This window comes from Aristolochia californica, unplaced genomic scaffold (genome assembly GCF_029961685.1).
Source record: "Aristolochia californica isolate CCGP_79_NKW_82.1479 unplaced genomic scaffold, dmAriCali1.0.hap1 SCAF_15, whole genome shotgun sequence".
NCBI classification, from domain to species: domain Eukaryota; kingdom Viridiplantae; phylum Streptophyta; class Magnoliopsida; order Piperales; family Aristolochiaceae; genus Aristolochia; species Aristolochia californica.
In genome coordinates this window covers 2,482,134-2,507,699 of record NW_027181826.1, presented here as the reverse complement: position 1 = coordinate 2,507,699, position 25,566 = coordinate 2,482,134, and the positions used below count along the sequence as shown (strand labels likewise).

Here is a 25,566-nt window from a genome sequence, read left to right as displayed (position 1 = left end):
ATTTTTCTTTCTAAAAAAATCTAATTGCAAAATTTTTTTTAGTTGAAAACTAAACTCAAAAATCTTTCCAATGGTATATAATTTGATATATAAAAATACGGTAAGAGAGTGCAACATCCAATGAAAAATAAGAATTGGGAAAGAGGGCTAAAGGCGAAAACGAGAAACTCCCATTTTTTCTTTTTCTTTTTCTTCCTCCCTTTCTTCTCCGACTTCTTCTCCATTTCCATCTTATATATTTGCTCACTCTAATACCATGTTTATTTCTAGGACCAATACATTAACACAAGAGATCTCAAGGGAAGGAGAAAAGAGAGGAACTCTAGCTCTTAGAAGAGAGGAGATAAGAAACCAAGGGAGAGAAAGAAAAAGAAAAGAGAGAAAGGTTTAAGGACAAATTTGAGCCAAGAGGAAGAGACTTGAATGCTCTACCCTATGTCTTGTGGTTGAATTTATAGTTGTGAGAAAGTGTTTACAATGACTACAATACTCTTAGGGCTACATGCTTCAAAGGGAAAAAGACACAAGGGGACATACACCAGCTTGCATAATTACAATTTTATGTCATCTTTATGAAAATTATCCTTATTTACTAGTCATGCCACCCCTACGGACATGGGTGTTTTTTTAACAAAGGGGACTCCAAGGTGGTGATTGATTGGTGTGTGCACGCTTCTGCCCCCTGTGGCGTCATTGGGATGTTTTCTTTGAGATTATGGATTTTGTTTTCCACTTTGATTGTATATGGTCCATATTTCGAGATCTGCTAATTTTGTTGCTGATGTTATTGGGAAACAAGGAGCTTCCCTCCGATTCCTTTAAGGGTTTGCTCCCTTGAACTTTTGTAATCTTTTGTGCTCTTTAATAAAATCATCTTTTCTCAAAAAAAATAAAAAAATAGTTGGATCAAAGTCCATCCAAAAATGACTAACTGAAGTTAAGATGTTTTTTTCCCAACTAATAACTATATGACTTAATTAACCTGTGTGGGGTTATTCCCACTAACAATTATGAGATCTATCACTTTAATTCTTAGTAAAGAAAAAGGATGAAATCATTATTTGACTAATACTTAAGTTAGCTCTGATGTAAGAAATTAATTGACATAGCAATCTTTTTTATGATTCATGCAAAACAGTATCTTTTAGGCAAAGGATCCAATCTGGTTATTGGAGGTGAGACCCAATGGCATGCCAATGAAATCCATACATTCATTCTTCTCTATGTACAGTAGAATTTAACAAAAAACTGACGCTTTTACAGGTAGAAGATTCAATTTAGGATTATGGAGAGCTGATTTTTTTCCGAAGAGGGAATCGCGTGATAAGTAAAGGCGATTCTCCTGTAGAACTCAACAGAAGAACTAGTATTTTGTATGGTAAGTGATCTTGACTAGCCCTACCTAGTTATATAGACCTGATCCAAGAACAAAATTTGGAGACCCAATAAACTCATAAAAAATGTAGAAAGTGACAAATGAAAACCAGGAAGGCTATACCAGAAAATCAGGTAAAGAAAAAAAAAGCCATGTAAATACTTTCATTGCAAGAAACTGTATTTTCATAGAAGAGGAAGTTCCCGAATTGCAAATATTGTAAGATAACTGTGTTCTACTTGCTAAACAAAAGTTCGTGATAATTGATAACTTGCAACTTAAAAATGTTTCAACCGGCACATAAAACCTCTAAGCAACCCCAGAAGAGCATAAACACAATAGCTAATAGGGCCCCAGTGTCCCAGACTTCACAGCCTCCTTCCTCTTCTTCCACCCTTTCTGCGGGTGCTGTCCGTAGGAATTGGTGTCACATCCTCTGAAGTCAAAAAGGATAGAAAACCAGGCAGTACCCAAAAGTTAGTCAGCTCAAAATCATGATGAAAACTTCAAGAAAAGGAAATTCATTAACTAATAAGTTGTCATTGAAGCCCTACCAATGCGTCCAATTCTCATTCCTGAGCGAGCCAAAGCCCTAAGAGCAGACTGGGCACCAGGACCAGGGGTCTTTGTCTTGTTCCCTCCAGTTGCCCTAAGCTTTATATGCAGGGCTGTAATTCCAAGTTCCTAGCGCCAATTACTGTAGATTAGCTATTAAATATAAAGAGAATGCACAGAGTGATTTCTAATAACCACAGTGGATGAGCTGCAGGAATGATTATATTAGTTAACAGGACAAAGTGTCAACAAGACTCTACATTCCCACCCAGTCAGATATTAAATGAAAATGGTTTAAAGAAGAACAAGTTTTAATTCAAAACCACTCCTTGCAGGAAAATGGCTTATTTCTAGTGTCTGTTTGATGTGTCATATGATATTCACTTTATTAGTATGCTAACATTAGGTAAAATGCATAAAAGAACTTCGTGTATAAGCCAACCTTGCATCGCTGTGCAACATCTTGAGCTGCAAGCATAGCTGCATATGGTGAAGACTCATCTCTGTCTGCTTTCACCTTCATGCCACCTGTTGAGAATGTAGAGCAAACAGGAGACTGAAAAAAATGTAACAGACCTAGTTCTGTGCCAAATTTACAGGAAATAAGAGTAGTGGAACAGCGGAAAAAGGAAAGCATTGCACCATATCATATTTGACTGTTGTATGAATTTAGCTCACTCTAAGAATCAAGTATGGGACTCAGGCTTCCTTAAATCCTTGTCAAGAAATAGTAAGCAATTTACTTGCAGTATTTCATCTCAGCAATCAAGGCATAAAAATAATTCAATCCAACATTCAAAACTAAAGAAGACTTACCAGTAATGCGAACCATTGTTTCTCGTCCAGATAAGTCGGTCACATGCTTCAAAGATTAATAGAAAAAAACATCAAAGGAAGAATTAAAAAATAAAGAAAATGAAAATGGAGAAAAAGACATAAATACTTACAATAAATGTGTCATTAAATGATGCAAAAATATGTGCTACACCAAATACATGCTCCCCCTCTCTAACAGAGGGTCCCAGTGTAACATTTTCCTCCTTGGGTTCCCTGGTCTTTTTTCTTCCTGACTTCAATTGTGCACCACAAATGTTAACAAAAGGTTAAAACATGAAGAAAAGGTCTAACTTCAAGTGACTCAAATAAGTAATATCTATTCCAGCCGAATCTCATAACAGACACTCAAACAAGCAAATCAGGTTATAGTTTTTTTAAGTCATATTTACTAGTGTCAATATGCAATCGCACTAATACATGAGCAAAGAAGCGTAGACCAGGTCCAGATTAGTTAGTCTAGTACCTACAAAAAACAAAAAGAGCTTTATACAACAAATGCCTCTTATGTGCCGAGAACCTAGGTGGTGAGTCTTTCACACGGTGCACTAGATGGTTAGCGGCCTTAACAATGGAACTTCTACAACTGACTCAACTGATCCAATAAAACGCACAAAGATGCATTGAAATCAATTAAGTTAACGAGTTTTTCACCCCGAGTATAAGTTCAGCCCCATAGCATAACACATCTAAAAAAGAATATTAAGAACCACTAAGATGGGACGAAACCATTTTGTCAGGCGTCCCCCTCCAACAAATTCACATTGATACTAAGAATCATTTTAAGCACCAGCCTTTCCTATAATGCAGACTAAGAGATAAAGTAAAACAAGAAATCCACAGAATGGGTCTTCAATAAAAATAAAATAAATAAAAAGTAAGAAGGACGGGAAGAGGAGAACGTCAGTATTTAATAAAATTGAGTCATTGAAACGATACAAAAAATAAAACGTAGAAGAGATGTCGAAGGGCTTTGCTTCAAATATGAATTAGTCGTGCAACCAATTCGATCGATGCAGCGGCGAAACAGAACGAGATTCAATAGTTTACTGAACGGAATCAACAAAAAAAGAAAAAGAAAAAAAGATGTGTTCGATGTTCACTCACCATGGTGGCGGCGGATGTGAAACAATCGAAGGCCTCAAAGCTTCAAAAGACAAAACGTCCTCCCGTTTCACTGAACACAACAACTGGCTGCAAGATAAACCCTAGCTCCAACTTCTTCTTTTATACGAGAAGGGTTGAAATCCTTATTGACTAAAATATCCTCAGGAACAAATTCAAGAATACTGACAGCTCCGGTAATTATTCATCAAATGAAGGCTTTTCTACTCATTCATAGAATAAACAATATTACAATCTTGATGTGGCCCGTGGGCTTGTAGCTTTGGACCCCGTGGAGTAAAAGTGGGGCGCGTTTGATCAGAGCAATGAGAGAGGCGTCTTACGCGCGTCACACTGATAGCCTTCTCCATATACATGATCAAATTGCTTTCTATTTTGTAACGGTGTCTATGTATCTTTTTGGGGGATTAGTTCACAACGAAGTGGAAAATTGAATTGAAGTGAGATGAATTGCTTTCATTTCAACTCATGTTTGAAGTGGCTGAAAAACAGATTCCAATGTTAGTGCTTGAAAAATAGATTCCAGTGTCCTTTTCTAAATAAAGAACAGAATGAATAACCTTTAATGATTACAATTCATTATATTAAAGACCAAAACTTGAACCCCAAACCCAAAAAAACGAAATCGAGTTGGAAATTCAACCCCAAAACCTTGCTTCGGTCCCCTTTTCCTCAACCCCTTCCCCACCCTATCCTTGTATCCCCAACCAATTCCTTCTTGAGCTCATGGCCCAATCTACTATTAATTTAATTTATCAAGATTATAATTTTTAAATATAAAATTACTATAATACATAAAATCAATTTTAAAACATGAAAATAAAAAATAATCAAAAATACCTCAAGAAATTAAGAGATTATATGTTATTTTAATTTAAAAAAAATGGTACATAAAGCATTAGGATGAGCTTTGGGTCAGATTTGTATTGGGTTTGGGATATATAAGACATTTGGTTAAGTTCTTCAAGTCAGGTTCTTCGGGTAAAGTTTGAGGAAACCTATCCCTACCCCCAAATCTGTTCGACCCAGGTTTTTGTCAAGTCAGATTCTTTAGTTCATGTTTAAGGAAACTTGTCCCCTTCCCCTGAACCTATTTGAACAAGGTTTTTAGGTCAAGCTGGGTTGGTTTTCTGTTTAACCCAACCTAATATGCATCCCTAGTAGGGATGCTACTACAACATAATGGTACTAATTTGTGTTGCCACTATGTCGTTGTTATAGTGCTATTGTGACACATTCCTGCAGCTATGACACCCAATATGTTGTTGTCGTCACATATGTTCCCACAAGGACTTCTTATGCCATTTTCTACATACGCTACATATAGCACATGAGACATGAAATTACCTCAACCTAGCCATCACAATTCCTGCAGCTATGACACCCAATATGCATCCCTAGTAGGGATGCTACTACAACATAATGGTACTAATTTGTGTTGCCACTATGTCGTTGTTATAGTGCTATTGTGACACATTCCTGCAGCTATGACACCCAATATGTTGTTGTCGTCACATATGTTCCCACAAGGACTTCTTATGCCATTTTCTACATACGCTACATATAGCACATGAGACATGAAATTACCTCAACCTAGCCATCACAATTCAATTTGCTGCTTAAAAATTAAGAAAAGTCTCAAAAACTCAAGCCCTATGATAGAGAAACATGCAATGACGGTTGGTAATTCTCATAAATATTTCGTCTTAAATTGCCTACTACAGACACATCTTATTTATTATTTCAAGACATTAGTCTCACTGTCTACGTGAAAAAATAGTGAAAAAGAGCCAATTTGCCCATATACAGATGCTTGGAACCACTGGTCCTAAACATAATCTGAAAGTTCACCATGACAATCACATATGTATACAAAACAAAAAAAAAATTGGGATATTTTTGGAATTAATGATTTTTTTAAATATTGGCTGACTAACTGATGAAAAGCCTAACCATGAGAGATTCTTATCTTTTCTAAAAGTGAAACGAAGAGTTAAAAATGAGAAGTTAGAGTGTTGGAATAAGAGAGAAGTAAAGTAGAGGAAGAGAGGGAGATAGAGAGCAATCTTGAAAGAAAATAGAGAAGAAGAGAGGAGAAATAGGGGAGAAGTACTAGGCACGAATTTGAGAGGGGAAATAGAGATTTGGAAAAGGTTTGACTCCATCTTTGACCAATCCCTTGAAGGGTAAATTTACGTTTTTACCCTTGAGCTCCTATTTTCTAAGATGTGACACCAGTATCTAATTTTTGGATAATGCCACTTTCTATTTTTCTTTCTTCTTCAATAACGGTCAACCAAAAATATTTAGAAGTCTAACACTTCAATGGTTTACAACAGGGTTAACAGCCACATTGGCAGCTTACTATGCAAAAACAATGAAAATAATTTTTTTCATATTTTTTCTACTAAAGTCGGTATTGCGAGTACCAAATCCACTTATAAGAGAGAAGTCGGTAAAGTTGCTGCCGAGTTCAGCTTGACAGTTTAGTTTCTTGTCCTGATACTGCATGAATTCCAAGTTCAAAGTTCTGATCATAATATTAAAACCCATCACATACTAATTCAGTTATGAAAAATTTCTACACTGACATCAGTTCCCGACAATTTGGATGTACTTTTCTGTTTATATGGGTGGATTGCCAGAATAACCACCCCACTGGTATGTACAACCTGATCTCAAAATTGCCAAACTTGATGCATTTCATGCCATAATGACCTTGCAGAATTATTTTTGACATTTTCAAACGCTCCATTGATCCTTTTTTTTTTTTCTGGTGCCCAGCTCAATCGATTCCAAGCAAGATATTTCAGTAATGGCAGGTGAATTGATACCTTGATTTTCTCTGTCTTATCTTCCATATATCTTTATGTTTCACCATTGTTAACCCAGCCTCATCTGGGCTTCTCATATCAACTTGGACCAGTTCTTCCATCTGCTAATCAAAACAAAGATGAAATGCACCGCATTAGAAGACACAAAAACACCACATACACATGTATAAATAGATATATATGTATAGAGAAAGAACAATTACACTTACCTGTCCTTTCTAGACATTCACTCACTGTCTCAACAGCAATAGAAGCATCTGCATCCTCATGTTCCTTTTGGACCCCAAAGGATCCGGTCAAAGAACCATCATGGAGTGGAGGTAAAAGAGGGCCTATGATTTTCTTTCGAGATGAAGCAGTTTCTTTCAATTTTCTTCTCCTAAGTCTCTTTCTCTGAGCCCTTGTGAGCTTTTGAGGCACAGGTTCCCCCATGTCATCCGAGGAGCTTTCCTTCTCCAAATCATCAACATCTGCTAATTGACCAATATATGGGATCAAGTATTGACAGGTAAATTAGATGCATCTTAACATTTTACCTGCCTGGGATGGAGTGCATGTCTATACATTCATGCCTTGGTACCACTTTTCCACCCTCCGGAGTCGATACTTCAGGATTGCATTTGTTCTGAGATTAAGAATTCTATAAGGAGGGCTTGCTATGGATTTAATTAACCTAAAACTACTGAAAGAGAAAATATCAACCACATAGAGAGCTTGCTGAACTAAAAAAAAGATTAAAAAATACTGGATCAAATATTGACTGATACAATGCTTGGTTGCCGTACATCACAAACCGAAAATTATTGAATGTACATGATAATCAGCAAACATAGGAAAAACCCTTGGATCACGTGTAGTCCTAATGCTAATGGAATAGCAAGACCCCTAACATCAGAAATGTGATGGCTATTCTTCCTCAAAGAAGTTTTTAAAGCAATAATATAACAGACGGCCTGTTTATAACTGACATTGAAGGAAGTTGGAGAAGCTGGATTTATCAAAACTTTAAAATCATACATGAATTCCAGAGAAATCCAAAGTGGATTTTTCTATGAAGTTTGGATATTAATTTGCAAAGGCCAGGAGACTTTCTTGTATAAGCTAGCAAACCTTGATTGACAGTGTTAGTCTCACATCACACCTGAAAAAATTCTAAAGAAAACAGTCCTCAGAATGCCATAATACTTCCTAAACAAGTAGTCCTTCTTCAATTGTTAATGAAAATGCAATGTTCGATTTAGATAAAAATTTCCAGTAGAACTGTACTCAACAGCTAAAAACAGAGTCCGCTACCACCATGTGTCCAGAGTTGGCAAACTCAGAAGGATCTCTCCTCCTCACTCGGCAAATTGGGAAAACATTAAAGGCGGTTGCAGCCAGCTTCCAAAAATGAACTGGGCCATACAATTTAAGAACTTTCAAAGGTTCCCAAATCGTCTATCAGTACCATACGATAAAAAAAAGTTAAAAAAAAAAAAACAGAAAATTCTACCAAAAAAGTCATCATTTGAACATGAACCGTCTCGTAGACTGTCTTAGAAATGCTTCTTTCTTAGACGTTAGCTTTGAACCAATTTAATTGGACGGAAATTTTCCCCGCTGTCTTCCAGAGGAGAGTGTTAGACAGTATACACCTCAATTTAGATGCTCTCCTTAAAATTGTCCTGTAAATCATTAGCTGCAGAAACTTCATCTTAGGGCATTAACAGCAAACACGAAAAGGTTGAAGGTGTTCAGTAACGAGCAGATGAGACGATCATTTTTGAAATGAGAAGAAATATTAGGTCCTTGGACTCATCGATCAAATCCAGAACTAACAGATTTTCTTTTCCTATTGGCAATTGAAAGTTCGCACATACAGCTGGAGAGAGAGAGAGGGAGAGAAGAGCTTACTTGATCAGTTTGGTTGTGTTCAGGCGGAAAATAAATTTTCATAACGGCCTCGTAGAATCTCTGCCGCTTCTCAATCTTCTCCATTGTCAGAGACTCTCAGTTCGTGTCTCTTCTTTCTGTTCTCTGCGGTTTCCGCTTCTGCCGTTCTCTTCCCCAACCAAAACATCCAAAACTCCAGGTTAAGTACGAAGAAGTTTTGCCGAACGTCACCAGGTTGACAACGTGACTCGGAGTGAAAGGGTGACGAGTCGTTTCAGGTATCAGACTCGATTACTTTATTAATGACTTACACTTCCAGGACGCAGAAGACTTGTTCTAATATTGGGCGAGTTAAAGCGGGTTTTCAAGTATCCGAGTTAGCTCCTTAACCCAATTGTTTCCTTATTTACAAGGGGGGGGGGGGGGGGGTTAGTGCACATGACTCAAGACATAATCTGTACAACTTAGACTACTTAATGTCTTTTATTTTATTTTATTTTATTTCATAATAACATTATTTATATTTTATTATTAAAATTTTTAAAAATTAAAAATCTCAAATAAGCATCAGCACTAAGTAAATTAATAAATATAAATGTAAAAAATAAATATAAAATATTTGATAAATTAATAAATATTTATATAAAATCCATAAATAAATATTTACTTTGATCATTCCAGACCTCAATTAAATTTTATTGTCATCAATTATTTTAAAAATATTTGTAAGTATGTATTTATTTGATAATTCAGTAATACTTATTTATTTTATATAAAGATTACTTATGAGATGTGAAAAAATATTAAAAGTTTCTGATAGAATCCTGCTCCTGCGTTCGCAGATCAGACTCCATTGCACCCGCTTCTACTATCTGACTTCGATAATCAAAAGGCAATTTTGTAATTTTCTTCCGTAGTGCTGAAGGGGAGGAGACGGAACAGGTTTTCTCCCTTGCCTTTCGCTTTCTTCCCTCTCTTAATCTCAAATCGCCAACAAGCAGCTCAACGTCGATCTCGCCGGCCATTCCCACTTCCCCAGGTACTCTGGTCCATCGTGAGATTAGCATGTTCTAATAATTCGTTTTTGGTCTTCGGGACGTTGCTCCTCTTTCATGATTTTTTTTAACTTCAACAGCGTCATTTAAACACCTCTAAGATGTCATTCTTGCTCCTCTTTGTCTCGAATCTGATCTTTACCTTCACTTGCAGCACTATTGAGTTCCTTTCAGAGACTTAGTTTTCTTTTAGGCCCTTGTTTGCTGGCACAGAAAGTGGTGAGAACAGAAAAGGCACCCGGAGGAATAACTATTTTCCATTGTTTTGGTTGGAGAGAAACGTGGAAAAGAGGATAAGAGGGGAAAATGGTGTTTGCTCGTTAATTTTTCTGCACACTTTTTGGTACCTTGGTGATCTAAGTTGCTGAATTACTCCGGCTCAAAAAAAAAAAAGTTTTTAAATTACTGAACAGTTGCTGCCGTTGGGGTTTGTTTGTTGTGTAATTTTAAGTCAACATGTGGGTTTTCACTCTTAGTTCAGTCGAAGGGTGGATTTAAATTGTGATAAGCTTGAACCTTGAATTGTGGGAATCTAGAGGAACTCAGATTCTTGTTTACTCATGTTGTCTGTATTTGGAATTCATTTGTAATGAATTTGTAAATGAGGGTTTTCTATTTTTTTAATGGTGGTTTTAATTTGATTTTGAACCTTTAGTAGTGTTTATGTTATTCTAATGTCCTTTTCAATGTGCATTTAAACAAGGAAAACCAAGTTTCTCTTTTATTTTTTCTCCCATTTTCTTTTTCTTTCAAATAGAAGAAAAGAAGACCCAATTATTCCTCTTCACGTTTCTTTTTTCTTTCTTTCTTTTCTTTTTCCCTCTTTCTTTTCTTTTCTTTCCATTTCCTCTCCTACCAAAAGCAGTCTTAAGTCTTTCAGAAAATTTGAATATTCTGCTTTTTCTTTTTGATAGCTTTCAGATTAAGTTACTACTAGGCTGCTTGTCAAGACAAATTTTGGTCTTTGGCATTTATATCACTGTGACCATGTCTGCAAAGCCATTTACATCTGCCAGTGGCATGCTTCGAAGCCGGCTCCGAGGGGCATTACGTACACGAGGAGGTGGTGGTGAGGGTGTTAGCCGGTGGAGGAGTGATGGACATGAAGAGAAGCCTAAGGGCTACCCCTTCAATAGGACTCCTGGTCAGTCACGAAAATGGGAGGACTGGGAGCTTCCATGCTACATCACCTCCTTCCTCACTGTCGTCATCCTAGGTGTTGGCCTCAATGCCAAGCCCGATTTTACAATTGAGACTTGGGCACACAAGAAAGCACTTGAACGCCTTGAGAACGAGAAGCTTGCAGCACTTGCTGAAGAGTCCCTGTGATCCTTGGCTCGGGTACGATCATTGTCTTGTTTTTGCTGCCATTTCTTACTTTGGTTTTGGGTGGCAAAATGTTGTCAATCGGGTAGTCAAGCAGTTGTATTGATTAGAGTGACAGTGGGTGTCATTCAATAAAGTCTTACTGTTAAAATGGGATTACTGTTGATGAAAGTTAGTGGCTTTATGGGCTTTGACCTGTGAGTGCAAGAATATTAAGAAAAACAGAATGTTCCCTTTCCTGTTTATTCATTCCTTATTCTTTTTGTGATTAATTTTGAATATATGTTTTTGCAAGCTATTTGTTACAATGTATATCACAAAATTTCTCTTTTATTAGGCACTATAAAAAAATTGGACATCTTGTAGATGTAGAGATGTTTTTTAACTTATCTCCTTGTGGTGATATTGGTACGGTATTGAGTGAAATGGAAGGATTCCTGTTTGGTGGTTTTGTAATTAATAGTGCAGGGAATTGGAGAGATTTTAGAACATGCCTATAGCTGTGTCAGTTTTGCACATCTGGATATTCATAAGCATGGTAACAGTATTAACTTTTTTGTACTTTCCATATGACATTTCTGCCTCAACTTGCAATGAAAGAATTGTTGGTAAAAGAAAGAAGAGCTTTGTGGTTTGTAAGTGGAGATTGATTAATTCCTTCAACTCTCCGATCAGATAACCTGTTTCTCTTCTTTTGTGATTTTCCTGCTTATACTTTTTGAAATTAATAAGTAATCTTCTTAAAAAATATTTTGTATTATAAGTTTTTTCATTACTCTTTGATATGCTTCTCTTTGAGAGCGGTGAGCTGTTGCGAGGAGAAAGGGTAGTATGGATCAGGATTTCATATACTCAGTATGGGGTAACCAAAATCTGAGAAATATCTGCCAGTACCAATACATCTTGCTTGGTATGTGGAATGCTGGTAAACAGATTTAAACAGAGTTGTTCAATTAGCCAGTCAAACTTTTAAGGAAATAACACAAGATGATAGAGGACATGTGCAGATTATGTTATGTTTTGTGGCCAGGCACGTCGTGCAGTGATCTCATGCTTGGGGTCCTATAACAAGTTTTGCCTGTGCTTATGAAGATATGATTCTTATTTTTCCTGATTTTCACGTAAGATAAAATAATATGGGCATTTCATTACCGAAAAAAGGGCATGTATGTGTCACCATGTGATCTCATTGAGTAAAAATTTTATATCCTCTCCATGTGCACAGAGGGCATGCTGCTATACCACATGGCCTTCCAGGATATAAATGCTCATTCCTGAGATGCCAGGGAGGGCTCTTACTGACAGTCAGACAAGCAGCTTCACTCAAAATCTTCATTTTCTGTTTGTCAGTTTCCATTGATAATGAAAAATGCAAATACTAATTTGGACATTAAGGACTAGTTCTTGACAACCTCCATGTAGTCATTTGATACTTGCTGGTGTGGAGGATGAATGGTAAGGTTGGTAATGCCATGGCATATGAGGACCAGCTTTTCACATTGTATAGCTATTTATCTAATCTAGAAGAACTAAATTAGTTTCATTCTTCGTATACTACACTAAAATCATTGGCTTTAGTGTACTAAAAATGGAAGGAATTGAAGATTGAGCTAAAAGTTTTGAAATACAAACCATTTGTCAAGAAAATTTTCAACTGATTAAGGCAAGTGTGGCAAAATGGCACAAGCTAAAGAAGCGGAGGAACCTGAAGTTGAATTGGATGGTTTTTTTTGTCATTAACGACTTCCTACCTTACTAACACGCATCTTATCTGGCAGATGCCTAGCAGTACTGCATCCTTGATGCCCGCTACCATAGTAGGAGTGGGGAGGATCAACTCAGTAGGAAATGGAATGTGACTTGGGATTTTGCTATAACCTTCCTGTAGTCCGTCCTTGCTGGCTGTGGCAAACCTAGTTGCCCTCCTTGCTCCGTGGTTTGAAAATTTCTTATTCCCCCAAAATTACAAAAACACTTGCAGCAAAAATTTAACCTCTAATAGCTTGTTGGAAGGGGGAAGTTCAACTCTCAATTCAAGCTTTGTAATGAAATTGAAGAACCAATTGACCATCTATGTTTTGGCATCCATGACATGCTCAGTTTTGGAATCTGGTGTGCCATCATTAGAAATTTTGGCCTTAGTTGTGCATTTGAGTTTCTCCTCTGGATTTGGTTATCCAGCTTATGAATTGGTTTGTGTAATCAGCATTAAAAAAAAGAAGCTTATCAACTGGTGAATGACCAAGTCGGAAAGAATTGTCTGGCACCTCTCTATTCATGCTATCTTTTGGAGTATCTTGGAGGAAATGGGCAAAAAACCAGTTCATGTTCTATGCAAGGAGCAGTTGACTAAGTTACAAAAATTTCCATTGATCTTGTTAGGATAAGTACGATACTTGACTCTGTTAGCATTTGCAGGAATACAATGAGTATTTTATTTCTTGAGTTTCAATTGTTCAAATTTTCTAAAAATTAATCTTTTGATTGTTTGCTATCGTCATCGTTGGAGCCTTGGCCAAACTTGTGCTGGAGAAATCCTTTTCCCTGTTCAATGTATCATTTACTAAACTTTTCTCTCTTCTATGTTTTTGGCCTTGTATACATGTTGCCTATCCATAAGCAGAGCCCTACTTATTCAGTCTGCTAGCAGGTTTATGCTTAACCTATTAAACCATCTCAAACGACTATATGTCCTAGATGTTTTCTGATATATTGTTTCCCTTACCCTGGTGAGATTTGAACTCAAGACTTCACACAAGAAACCCCCTCATCATGTGGCCTTGAGCCAAAGGCCCAGATCTTGTAAAGATTGGCAAGTGTAAGAATAGATTTTTTTTGAATGTTTGAACGCTTGCAGTAAAGATAAAATAAGTAAAAAAAATGGACAAATAAAAAGGTAATTAAGAGAGTTTGTGGTGTTGCTTGGATTCGAAGCAGTGACCTTCAGGCGTAAGAATAGATTTAGTTTCAATTTGTCAATTTGTATTTCAAAGTTGGTTTGCTGTTGGTTCCTTTTTTGTTTTCACACAATAGAGGTTGTTTTTGTTTTTTTTAACCTTTTCTCCTTCAACATTTGAAGGCTCTTGATCTAGGAAACTTCCATATTCTTTTTTTTTTCTAATATTTGTTTTTGTGATAATGAGAAAATGGATTCCATTAAGAAGGCTCCCCAGGGAGTGAAAAGTATTAGAAGTACAAGAAGAACAAGAAAAGGAACAGGGCAAACAAGAGGAAACAGATTCAAAAGTAGCTCCCCAAGTTGAAGCACAAAGGCCCGTCACATAAGGAATGATGTTCTGACAATGAGGTGCTACATGGAAAGCCCTTCTTGAGCTAAAGTGTTAGCAATGCCATTAGCACTTCTAAGGATGTATTGCCATGAGATATCCGAATTTTGGACAGAGGTTGTCAATTTCATCACTGTAAATTAAGAAGCATCCTGGGGGGGTTTTCTTTCCCCAAACCCCAGCTGATGACCATTGCAGAATCCTCTGCAACAATTAGGGGGTTATATAACCTTCCCACATAGAGTAACTCCCTCCAATAGGGCTCTCAACTCTGAGATAGTAGCATCCTCAAAGCCGAAATGAGCAGAGTAAACACCCCCCCCCCCCCCCCCATTTATACCTAGATTGCCTTTGAGCTGCCATCAAAATTAAGCTCCTTACATCTGTACCTAGATTGCCTTTGAGCTGCCATCAAAATTAAGCTCTAGCCAATTCCGAAGTGGAGGGCTCCAGGCAACAAGGTTTTGTATGATGTAGTCCAAGGAGTTGACCACCACCTTCCAATTGTGTCTAATGAGATCGTTGGGAAGATGGGTGGTTGAGCCATGCAACTTACTCACCCAAAAAAGATCAAATTGATAGATGCCTCAATAATGCTTCCAATTGACTTTTGCTTACTTTCAAAGGTCTGTTTGTTCCATTCTATCCAAATATTCCAAACAATCGCAGCAAAGGAGAGCATCCAAAGGCTTTTTTCCAGTTCCCCATGATGAAAAGTTGATTTGCTCAAGGAGAGAACGAAATGAGGAGGGGAAGTAATATTGCAGAGGAAACTTGGAGAGAAAAACACTTCATATCTGCATTGAAGTGCTGTAGTGGAGGAAAAGGTGGTTCACTATTTCAAATTGGTCCCTATGAAGCTTGCAAGATTGGTCTTGAGTGTTACTTCCCCTTCTACAGAGCTGGTCTGCCTTGAGAATTTATCCTTTTTTGCACACCACAAAAACTGGTAATCCGAGGAGGGTCAGGGACCTTCCAAATGATTGCCTCAATGACTTTGTGCTACATGTCATAGCCACAAAGAAAAGAGTGCTGAAAGGTAAACGTGCGTAGTCTTGAAGTGTCCCACTTCCAGACCAAAGCCTCCACAAACCTCGAATATGTGTATTCTTTAAAGTTGATAGGAGGTTCATGGCTTCTTGCTTATCATTGCCCCAAAATGCTCTCTTAAGGTTCAAATCCTAGTTGCGGACATTGTTTGATATGCCATAGGAATTTTTTGACTGAAAATGGAGGGATAGTAGCTTGTGAGAGGCTGTCCTCCGACTCAGGGATCCCTCCAGAAGAAGGTGAGCTCCCTGCTATGGATGTTAATGGAGAATCTACCGGCGAACTGGGGGATAGGCATAGAGATTTGCTTCCAGATGCTGGAAGCATAGGGTGGGAGCAAGGGAGAGGAATCCAAAGGTCATCTGAGTTGCAGTATTTCTTAGTAATAATTTTCCTCCACGTGCTCTTTTTGTCTAACTCGAATTTCCAAATCCATTTTGATAAGAGTGCAGAATTCATGCTCTTGTTGCATCAAATGCCCAAACCTCCAATGTTTCTTGGCTTGCAAACCTCCTTCCTATTAACGTGATCATATTTAAAATCAGTAGAGGTGCCCTGCCATAGGAATTTCCTCCCTCCAACCTATTAGCCAATGCCATGTAACAGCGGAGGAAGGACAAGTGGTACTTATGGAGGCCAGCCAGGGTGGCCTTTATGAGAGTTTCTAGACCAGCTAGAGAGAGAGTATTTCCATACCAATTATCCAATCACTTCTCAAAACACAATAATTGTGGTCCAAAGAGATCGTAATGGTGACATATAATATTTGAGGAAGTCAGTCAGGCTGGCCTCTATGAGAGTCGCTTGACCAGCCAGAGAGAGAATATTCCCATACCAATTATCCAGCTGCCTCTCAAATGCTTGATAATTGTGTGCAAATGAGATCTCAAAGTTCTTCAATGAAGAGGGAAAGACCCAAGTAGGAGGCAGGGAAAGGTCCTTCTGCACCTCCAAGAACATGAATAAAGCAATAGTATCAGAGTCAATGTTTATACCATAACGTGAAGATTTTGACCAATTAACCTGTTGGTCAGAAAATGTTTCATAAACGTATTAGCTCAAACTTAATACATAAAGCTTCATAAAAATATTCTTTAGAGACTCTTGTTAATTCCGCCACTTTGGTTGTTTTCCTATTCTGTCTTTTTAGCATATCAAAGAATGGCTAAATAACTGAAGCTAGTATGTTTGTGTTATGTGTGTAAAAATGTTCACTAAATACTTGTATTCTTTTAATCCAGAAACATTTGTATTTTTATGATCTTATTTTACTAAATCTAATTAAACATGCCAGAAAAATGGCATGCCAGCCAGCTATACCTTGTTTGAAGCTATTTCAAAGTGATTTTTATTCTTAAAGCAAAGGGAACTATCTTTTTCTACCTGAAGAATAAACAATAGGCTGCCTGTACACTCTCTCAAACGGTCTGTGGAGTGAGAATGTTCCTCCCAAATGACTAATTTAAGTTTCAAGGTCTTTTTCAGCTAATAAACATTTGATCTTTCCAAAATGTTATTATTCTCCTACAACAACTTCTCTCACCTTTCGGTCAACAAGCATGAGACATGGAGCAGATGTACAGCTACAAACAGCAACCTGTGCCAAGGCAATAGAGAACATATAGATCAGGTCTACAAAAACTAACTTGTGCCACATTGTACAAAAACAGTCCATCATACAAGAATCAAAAAATTGGCTTTGCTCTGATGCCATGTTGCAGTTGTGCCAATTCCTCCTAACATGACTAGTGGAAGTTAGGACTTCACTTTGCAACTATTTAGTGCAAGATTTTACATCACCCAAATTAATGTGGATAACAGCTGCTTTCATTTTTAGACAACCTGAGATGTGGAGTTCGAGTACTGCTACCGAACAGTGTAGGTTATTCACAAACTAAAAAATCTTCTTTCCTGTACTCATTCTAGAACTCCTTCCTATCTCCTTTGTGCTGCAGTATTTCTCTTCTCCTGCTGCTTCCTTTGTTTATACAGGAAAAAGTACAACACAATTCTCTTCTCTCCGATGAAGTGCAACAGATGTTTTCACTTTCCAGAAGCAAGGACAGTATGGTAACTAAAAATAAGAGAATAGATGTGATGTTATAAGTTAAGATGGCCAATTATTCAATTAACTTAATGTGGGTCAAATATTTACTCTAAAAAACTCCACTCCATTTTCCTCGTTTTCCTTGTTTTTAAGACTGCCCCTTGTTCTGAACTCCTTTTTTCAGTTTCAGAAGCATCCTCTGTAATCTATGAATCATTAAGTGAATGGAAAAACCGTTCCGATGATGGAATTTGTTTCCTGATTGTTCTGTGATGCAAATCAGATAAGATGTAACCTATTTGTCTTCCTCTGTTTTTACTTTTGTGTTTCTGTTGTTTCTCTTTTGGTTTGATATAAATGTTTTGAGATTCTGACTATTAATGCAGATAATGTTTGATTCCATTGGTCAAGCATTTGAGAAAGTGTAAGTGAAATAGGATCCATAATGTTTTTTTTATGACAAAATTAAGTAATTTGCTTAACATTGTTTTTATTTTATTTATATATTTTTGGGCCAATTTGTTTTTGAATACACTCTGTGTGAATTTTTCTGTAACATAGGAATTTTTGGGCATAACATGAAATAGAAAGTTAATTATGATGCTATTGTTCTTGTTGCAATTGAGACCTCCGACTTTGAGGATTTTTTTTTTTTTTTTTTTTGAATGAGGAAATATTGAAACTATTTTGAAGCAGAGAGGACCATTCCTGGTTGTATGGCCAGACTCATTACCCCTCACATATATCAATGCAAGAGATTCAAGACCTAAAATGTTGAAGGTGTCGATGCACGTAAATTAAATCTTAAGATTGTGGACAGGCATCGCATAAAGGCATGAATGATACATGTGCAACCCATCATTGGGGTAGGTCCATGTTTTCCTGTGGTACCCTAAACCCTAAACTTTGATTTATGATTTTTTTTTTCTTCTGACGCTGAAACCACAAGCCACATTCTACTTCAATGCATATTCTCTTGGAAGGTGTGGACCTTCATTCTTAGTAAGTTTGGGTTACAATTCTACATGGCGGTTGATCTACTCTCGTTCAGTAAGTCGCTCACTGGTACCCCTTTGCCTGGCCTCGGAAAAATAATGCTCTCTGCCTGTGTTAGTTTCATCCCGTGGGGGCTTTGGAATGAGCGCAATAGAAGACGATTTGATGCAAAATGTGAATATGCAGATTGGGTTGCGGACCGAGTGGTGGGTTATATATCTACTTGGCTTCTGACTAAGAAAGCCTTCTCTTCTTTTTTGGGCACCCCTATCCGTGAAAATTGGAGAAATTTAGCTATGATGCACTCTGGGACAAAGTTCCCGGTTTTGCAAGAATGGACTCCTCCTGAACCCGGTTACCTTAAGTTAAACTTTGATGGCTCGCCTCTTGGTAATCCTGGGATTTCTGGTTTCGGAGGAGTTATTTCAGATCATTCCGACAATCAGTTTTTCTCTTGTGCTGGCCCTCTAGGAATATCCGACTCTACGTCTGTAGAGTTATATGGCCTCCTCTTCGGTCTCCGCGTCTTCAGAGACAAATGCAGCGGTCCTCTTCATATCGAAGGAGACTCAAAAGTGGTTATTGGATGGTGTGAGAGTGCATCTCCTCCCCTTTAGCGGCATTGGGATACCTTTCAGGAAATTTTAGAAATTACCTCAATTGTTTCTTGTATTTGGACTCACATTCCGAGATCCACTAATTCGGCAACAGATGTGCTTGCCAAGGAGGGAGCTACCTACAATCGCTGGTTGTAAGGGACTTGCTCCCCCAATTTTTGTAATTTCTCTCGTGTTATTAATACATCTTTTTCAAAAAAAAAAAAAATTATGATTTTTTTCTTGTTTTCATTTATTTAATTATTTTCAGCCCTTGCTTGTTAAGTATTTTGTGGTATCTCTTTTGGCTGTTATAAGAAGGTTTGTTGGTGGGCCAAACATTTGAGTCTATTGCATCTATAGCATTCTTGCTTTCATTTGCTCGTGATGCACACTCTCGGCAGTATTGGGTTACAGAAGGAATAAAAAAAGGAGTTCAATTGTCTTTGTATATCTTTGAGGCTGCTATGGATTTAGTTCATTGAGTCCCTAACTTTTTAGGCTATTTAAAAGTTGAAATTTCAAATGACTGCTTTGCTTGTCAGCTGAAAGCAATCTGAACGATTTCTTCATAAATTTGTGGATCCTTCAACTTGCTTAAGGTTTTGAATTGAACCTTAATGACTGGTTTTTTGAAGAAAGTTGGTGTCCTGAAGGGTGTGGTAGAGTACTTGATTGAAATAGCTTTAGATGGTCTTTCTTGTCTGTTGGCTTTTAAACTTAGACTTGGCCATAATGTCTTGCTGACATTTTTAATTAGGAGGGGCTTGTGGACCCTAGACATTCAGTAGAGCCATGTGACGAGTGAAGCCAACCACTTTGCCAAGCATTTGCTGGAAGGTTTCATAGAAGACGTTCCCGTCCTCTGCACCTACTTTCTGTCTTTTGATGTGTTTCCTTTATATCTTCTGCTACCAAACTTTTATGCACATCAATGACTTACCTTCCTTTTCAAAGCACAATTTTGAATCTTCATTTATGTTATTGTTGTGGGTCACTATTCCTTCTTCAGCTTCCTCTTGGTTTTATGTTGTATTCTCTTATAGGAAAATGAATGGTATTTTCTGTAACATATGACATCGAAAGGAAACAAATACAAAAGAAGCCAGATCGTATGAGAGTTCTATGATACTGTTGTAAACTTGTTTTTACTTCAACAGAGGATGCTAGAACTAGACAGCAACTTTCACTTCTATTCCATTTTCCCTTACTATTGCAGCCTGTTCTTAACTGTCCCTGCCTTTTTCATCATTTATGTAAATAGTCATAGTTAGTATCTTAGAACTGCAGTAATTAGGACATCAAATTATGATACTTTGACCTGGATTCTCTAACCTGATTTGGCCTTGGTGAAATCCTTGTGAAGTCACCTCAGTTGTGTTGGTTGTACAGAGTCTGGAATCTGGACTATGAGCAAGTCATGAGGAACTATTAGAAAGTACAAATGCTGAGTTTGATTACTTACCTGACATGGCCCAAATCACATTTCAATCTGGTGAATTAGGCAACCATGCATCCAACACTGTGATACCCAATTAGGCTATGGTGAAAACTGAGGCCAGGCCAAACTTTGTTAGGTACAAATCCAACTGGAATGAGACAAAAAAAAACAGGTATACCTGCCGTGTCGATCTTTCATTGGACGCAAAATGGTCAAGAGTTCTTGTTTAGGAATGTTGTTGCAATTCTTGTCAAGAGACCTAATTTCTGGTAACTAGTTAAAGATTTCAGTTAAAGGTCACTTGTCTTCAGACATGGATTGCTTCCCCATTTGTTTTGACTATTGATTTCCTTGTTCAGCGGACGAAAGCGTACGTATCCGTTGCAGAGAAATCTTTTGTATAATGACTGCACTGATAGCTACAATCGTTCCTGAAGGAAAGGTAATAATTTAATGTTCCGAAGCTCAAAAGCATTGTCTGGTTCTTTCATCCTCCTTTCTCTTATACAATTGCATTTCCCTTAATGAAGAACGGAGTATGTTTCTGGCAAACCCCTACAGGGATAAGAAAGCTTCATTTAAAAAACCCGGATTCTAGAAAACTTTGTTAAGGCAGCACAGCTTGTCGTGGTCCTTGAATCTGAATCCGGTCAAGATCTGAGAGGAGAAAAAAGGCGAAAACTTAAACAATCAGTATTGGCTTGACTGTCTGTCCATGGCACTGTGAATTGGAAAATGCAATGCCACCATTAACGTTAGCTTTTCCTATTTGTTCCAATCTCACATGAAATCAAAACCATTCTCCTTCAAATCTTTTAATTATTCTGGGTTTTGGATACCGTAAGTCGGGAAAACTGGCAGAGGATTTTAAAACTTTGGGCAGGTAACGTAGGTATTATTAAATTAGATTAGGCCACTAAGCGTGTCATTAACTTAAACCTTAATAAAACTCCAATATCGATTCCTAAATCTACTCATTTCACGTGCCCCCCACTCGGTTTTAACCTGTTTATTCAACTCTTTTAAGTAACTCCATGTTATGATTTTAATGCCAGTCCGCTCCAGTCCATGACCAAATCAGTGACAAGAAAAAGCAGTAAAGGGCCAATCAAAGCGCAGTCACGACTCGTGAGGACAAGCATCTTTCACAATCAGAGAAGCATTTTGTCGAATGGGTTCAGGGCAGCAGCAGTTCTCTCATGAGTGGGTGGAAAGATGCTCCACGTTGGGAATCCTTTTTCCCTCGTAGAGGTAAAGAAGGATTGGCCCAGAATCATTTGCAGACACCGTCACTGCTGTGAAGAAAGTCAAGAAACAGAAGCAGTTTCTACCTGCACCATCAAGAAATGATCACACCTCTGCGTAGGAAGTGATGTATTGCCTACAACCTAGGCTTCTAAAAATTGCAATTCTGAATTCTGAGTAGCAGTTTGGGGCATTAGAAACCCCCTTTGAAGGGAACTATTCAAAATCGTTCATTTAATGCAGAGCACATTTTTGGTGGCCAATGTCATGGGTACATCCAAGCCGTTAATGGAGTTCTGAAGCATATTCTCAAATACTAGAAGTTCTGAAGTAAATGGATGAGAATGGCAGGAAGACATGGCAGTGTTCATCCCTTAACTACAGACCAGAGAACAAGCACCAGCAGATTTTTTTGGTAGAGAGAGCACAGAGAAAAGAACTGAATTGGAGGTTATCATTGAGTTTGCCACAGTGAAGACAACTAGGGGGGATATTGGGATTTATGATTGAAATCAAATGCGTCAAGAAACAGAGCCAAAACTTACAATTCCAAAACTATGGTTAAACAGACAGTACTTTCCTGAAACCTCACATTCATAACTCCCTTCCAACTTCATTACATGCAGTGATTTACAAACTTTATATCAGATGGGTATATGTGAATACAATCATCAGTAAGGCTTCTTTTCTTCTTTTTTGTTCTCGTCTTCCAATGAACAAAAATAGCCCAATGTGAGCTTTGCTGGCTTATTGGGTAAAGCTTTGGCACACACCCACCAGGCAATTGGGCAGGGCACGTGGATACAAATCCACTTACAGAGTGTTGCTTTGTCGTATGAGAGGAGCCTACCAATCTACATTGTTGTTCGTCTTCATGTATTGGTATTAATCGAACAGAGAGAGCTTTTAGTGTACAAACGGGAGAGAAGGGTAAAGTACCTCATAAATGAAGTCAGGCATTTACGAAGGTCCCTCTTGTGACCTCTTTCCCAATGGTAATTTCTCTACAAGTGTAGAGATCCCATTTGCTCCTTAACTTCACAGGTGACCGTGGGAACCAAAGAAGACATCCATCATAGCATAGCTTTCATTGGATTGTTCTTGTGAGCTTGCATTTTGAAATGAAAATGGTGGCTGTATAGTTGAGACTACATAGCTTCAACAGCTCTGCTGACCTCTGTTTAAGGACTGGACTGCAGCCACTCTGTATTACAAGTAGAAGTTTTGCAGCCAATCCTGCCTCCACAGCCAGTGAAGCACATTCTTCTGGGGCCATCTTACATACAGCCCACAATATTGACAAAGCATACTGTGTACAACTCTCAGAAATCCTCATCAACAGCTTCACCACATTTGGGATTGTGTGAGAGCAGTCTTTTAAAGCTTGTCTTCCTTCTGGCAAAGTGGAGAGCACATCTAATATAAACAAAGCCCACTCCAAACAATCAGGATTCAAGTTGGGTAAGAGCTCCACAAGCTGAGGAACAGCTCCTACACTAACAACCAAGTTTCTGACCTGCTTATAAGAACAAATTGTCTTGAGTAGACAAAGGCCGGCTGAGGTACCATTTCGGTACCTTTTATCTTTGATCAATCTCAACAAACCAACCAACAAACTTAAACTTGAAACGATTTCTGAATTGAAATCCTTCTCATCCATCAACAATTCGATCAGTTTTGTGCAGTTTATCTTGGTTTCAATCGATCCTTCGTTTAACATATCCACTACCAGAGAAATCTTGGCTGGTTGCATCAAATTCGTCTTGGAATCGGAATCAAGGGGCAAAGTCACCAAAATCGAAATGACTTCAGACCCCACGGCGTGGGAAGTGAATGGACCTAGCAGGGAAGAGATGAGCGAAATCCCACCTTCATCGACAACAGTCTTCTTTGCTGAAGCATGGGCAACCACGACCTTCTGAAGCTCCTTGAGGGCTTGAACTCTTGCTTGACCTTTAACCTTCTTAAGACTCTCCAGAAGCTCCGAAACCCTTCCTTGGACATCCTCTGACCTTTTCTTCATTTGCAAATATTTCTGGGAGAACCAGCTATAGATAAGGTGGTATAGGGTTTTATTGGGCGTGATAGAATCATCCCACAGCTCTTGCATCGTCGTGGGGCATGTCAAATGCCCCATGGTGAACCATTTGAGAATGTTCGATCTCTCATAAGTCTGGCCTGTACAGAGAGTAACAGGGTCTTGCATGGGCTCCAGCGAGATCGGGCAGATGAACACAGACGGCACATCGCACAAATCAAGCTCTTCTATCATCTTCTTCAGGTCTAATTTTTCACCCCCATTTCCGAAAACCCCGTTTTTTGTAACAGCCTCCAGATCTAAAACAAGCCCACCGCCGTCAAACCTAAGCTCTCCATCTTTCCTCCAGGAAGGAAGCTGAAACAGAGGCATTTCTAAGAACCCCAGAAACCCAAATTGGTATGGAAAAGGTTAAAAAAACCCAAAGAAGCGTTTAGGGGAGATGACATTTGGAGACGAGCTGCGGGAAAAACGCATTAGAAGGAGAAGAACGCTTTAGTGGAGACCTATCTTTCTTCGCTCGGTCTTTTTGCTTTATCTCTTCTCTTTCTCCAGTCAAAGGAATCACCGCCACCATCATCATCACCAACATCATAAACGTATAATCCCTCGCCCTAAAACCAAAGAACTCGACCACTCAAAGCGTAAAAAAGGTGAAATCATCAAACCCAGACGAGAAAAAGAGCAAAAAGAGGCCTAAATCGACTGTACCCACAAATCAAAAGAGTCACAATAGAATCAAGCAAACCAAAAGCCCCAACCGAACGTTAGACCAGATAAACGAGACCCAGAAGCCTCAGAAACAGAGAGATCAACCTTACCAACAAGGAGCACCCAATAAAGAACAGTGAGATTTCTGCAACTGCCCCTCTCTCTCTCTCTCTCCCCCCACCCACACTGGTTCTCCTTTTCTATTGCTTTCTGTAACAGAGTTGAGACTCCACAGGAGAAAAAGCTTTTTTGATTAAAAATACCCTGAGACCGGCTATCACCGGCTCCAACCGGTCAGTCTCCCCCTCGACCTCCGCACCACACGTGCAGTCATATCACCTGTCGCCGAAATCCCCCGGTGCCCCCATTATTCACTCCTCCCCAGTAAATCCCTCTAGCCATTTAGAAAAAAAAAAAAAAACCGGACAGACTGGTGCCAGGTGGGTCCACTTCGACCCAGAGTAGGCCCGGCCCGTCTCGAAATGGCAAAGTGAATATTTTCCAAATAAAAAAGCCGAAATTAAGAGAAATCCAGGGGTGGGCCCCTGTATCGTTCTTGCCCGCCTTTTCTAAAGTGCCACCTCAGCATTTGACCGGCCACTGCCTCTGCTTTGACTGCCCTCCTCAAGCTTATCCGCTCTCCCCGACTCGCATGCACGCACACGGACGTACCGGTGACGCACACGTGGCGGTGGAGAACTGCGATCGATGATTATTTCCAATTATTAATTTTCAAAGAATTATTAAAATTTAAATCGAAAGAAGTGGAGTGGATCCTCGTCTCTCATGCGCCGGGCCCACTGGAACCACGACTTTCCATTTTAGGAAATGGGCCCGCCGCGCGAGACAGAAAGTGGAGGTGGTCCGCGGGCTACGAGGCGAATCTGAATTTCGTTCGGGTATCGGAAAAGGGCGTAAGCGCATGTGAAGATGGCTTGGACGAGTGCGTGACGCACTTCGTGTGATGTGACACTACGGGTTTTCAACAGCAGAATATATTTAGAATAATACCCCCATGAAGTACTAAATTAGAATTTTTTTTTTTTTTAAAAAAGTGAAAAAACAGAATTTCAATTTTCCCAAGAGTGGAGCCTCGTTTGGAAAAGAGGCCTCGGAGGAGGGTTCTTTTAATCTTTGACTAAGATCCACGAAGGGCATGAAAAGTATCACACGTGTGGG

General features: G+C 38.6%; 2 protein-coding genes and 2 long non-coding RNA genes across 5 annotated transcripts; 1 reads left to right on the top strand and 3 right to left on the bottom strand.

The window, feature by feature from the left end:
• Positions 1–1,510: 1,510 nt before the first annotated feature.
• Positions 1,511–3,959, bottom strand: LOC137951474 (small ribosomal subunit protein uS11y). The gene is made up of 6 exons (XM_068798148.1): positions 3,872–3,959; positions 2,878–3,000; positions 2,747–2,792; positions 2,373–2,458; positions 1,930–2,059; positions 1,511–1,811 (listed from the first exon to the last, which is right to left on the bottom strand). Exons 1-6 carry the CDS (start codon positions 3,872–3,874, stop codon positions 1,744–1,746), a joined length of 456 nt encoding a protein of 151 aa, XP_068654249.1. The 5' UTR covers positions 3,875–3,959; the 3' UTR covers positions 1,511–1,743.
• A 2,327-nt stretch (positions 3,960–6,286) lies between these two features.
• LOC137952303 (uncharacterized) lies at positions 6,287–8,762 on the bottom strand. Of its 2 annotated transcripts, XR_011112215.1 has the most exons (4): positions 8,617–8,762; positions 7,260–7,348; positions 6,933–7,193; positions 6,287–6,824 (listed from the first exon to the last, which is right to left on the bottom strand). It is a non-coding gene; the product is annotated as an uncharacterized lncRNA (long non-coding RNA). The 2 variants fall into 2 exon arrangements; XR_011112214.1 differs by having other exon boundaries at positions 6,933–7,348.
• Positions 8,763–9,442: 680 nt separating this feature from the next.
• On the top strand, positions 9,443–11,219 carry LOC137952181 (uncharacterized). Its single transcript, XR_011112197.1, has 2 exons — positions 9,443–9,634; positions 10,565–11,219. It is a non-coding gene; the product is annotated as an uncharacterized lncRNA (long non-coding RNA).
• Positions 11,220–22,084: 10,865 nt separating this feature from the next.
• On the bottom strand, positions 22,085–24,588 carry LOC137951512 (U-box domain-containing protein 30-like). Its single transcript, XM_068798212.1, has one exon. It carries the CDS (start codon positions 24,046–24,048, stop codon positions 22,726–22,728), a length of 1,323 nt encoding a protein of 440 aa, XP_068654313.1. The 5' UTR covers positions 24,049–24,588; the 3' UTR covers positions 22,085–22,725.
• Positions 24,589–25,566: the final 978 nt, after the last annotated feature.

Coding starts and splice junctions, on each gene's coding strand:
- LOC137951474 (XM_068798148.1), bottom strand. Junction 2,060..2,372: donor ATGTTGCACAGCGATGCAAG/GTTGGCTTATAC, acceptor AATTGGCGCTAG/GAACTTGGAATTACAGCCCT. Junction 1,812..1,929: donor AATGAGAATTGGACGCATTG/GTAGGGCTTCAA, acceptor TTTTGACTTCAG/AGGATGTGACACCAATTCCT.
- LOC137951512 (XM_068798212.1), bottom strand. CDS start 24,048: ATGCCTCTGTTTCAGCTTCCTTCCTGGAGGAAAGATGGAGAGCTTAGG.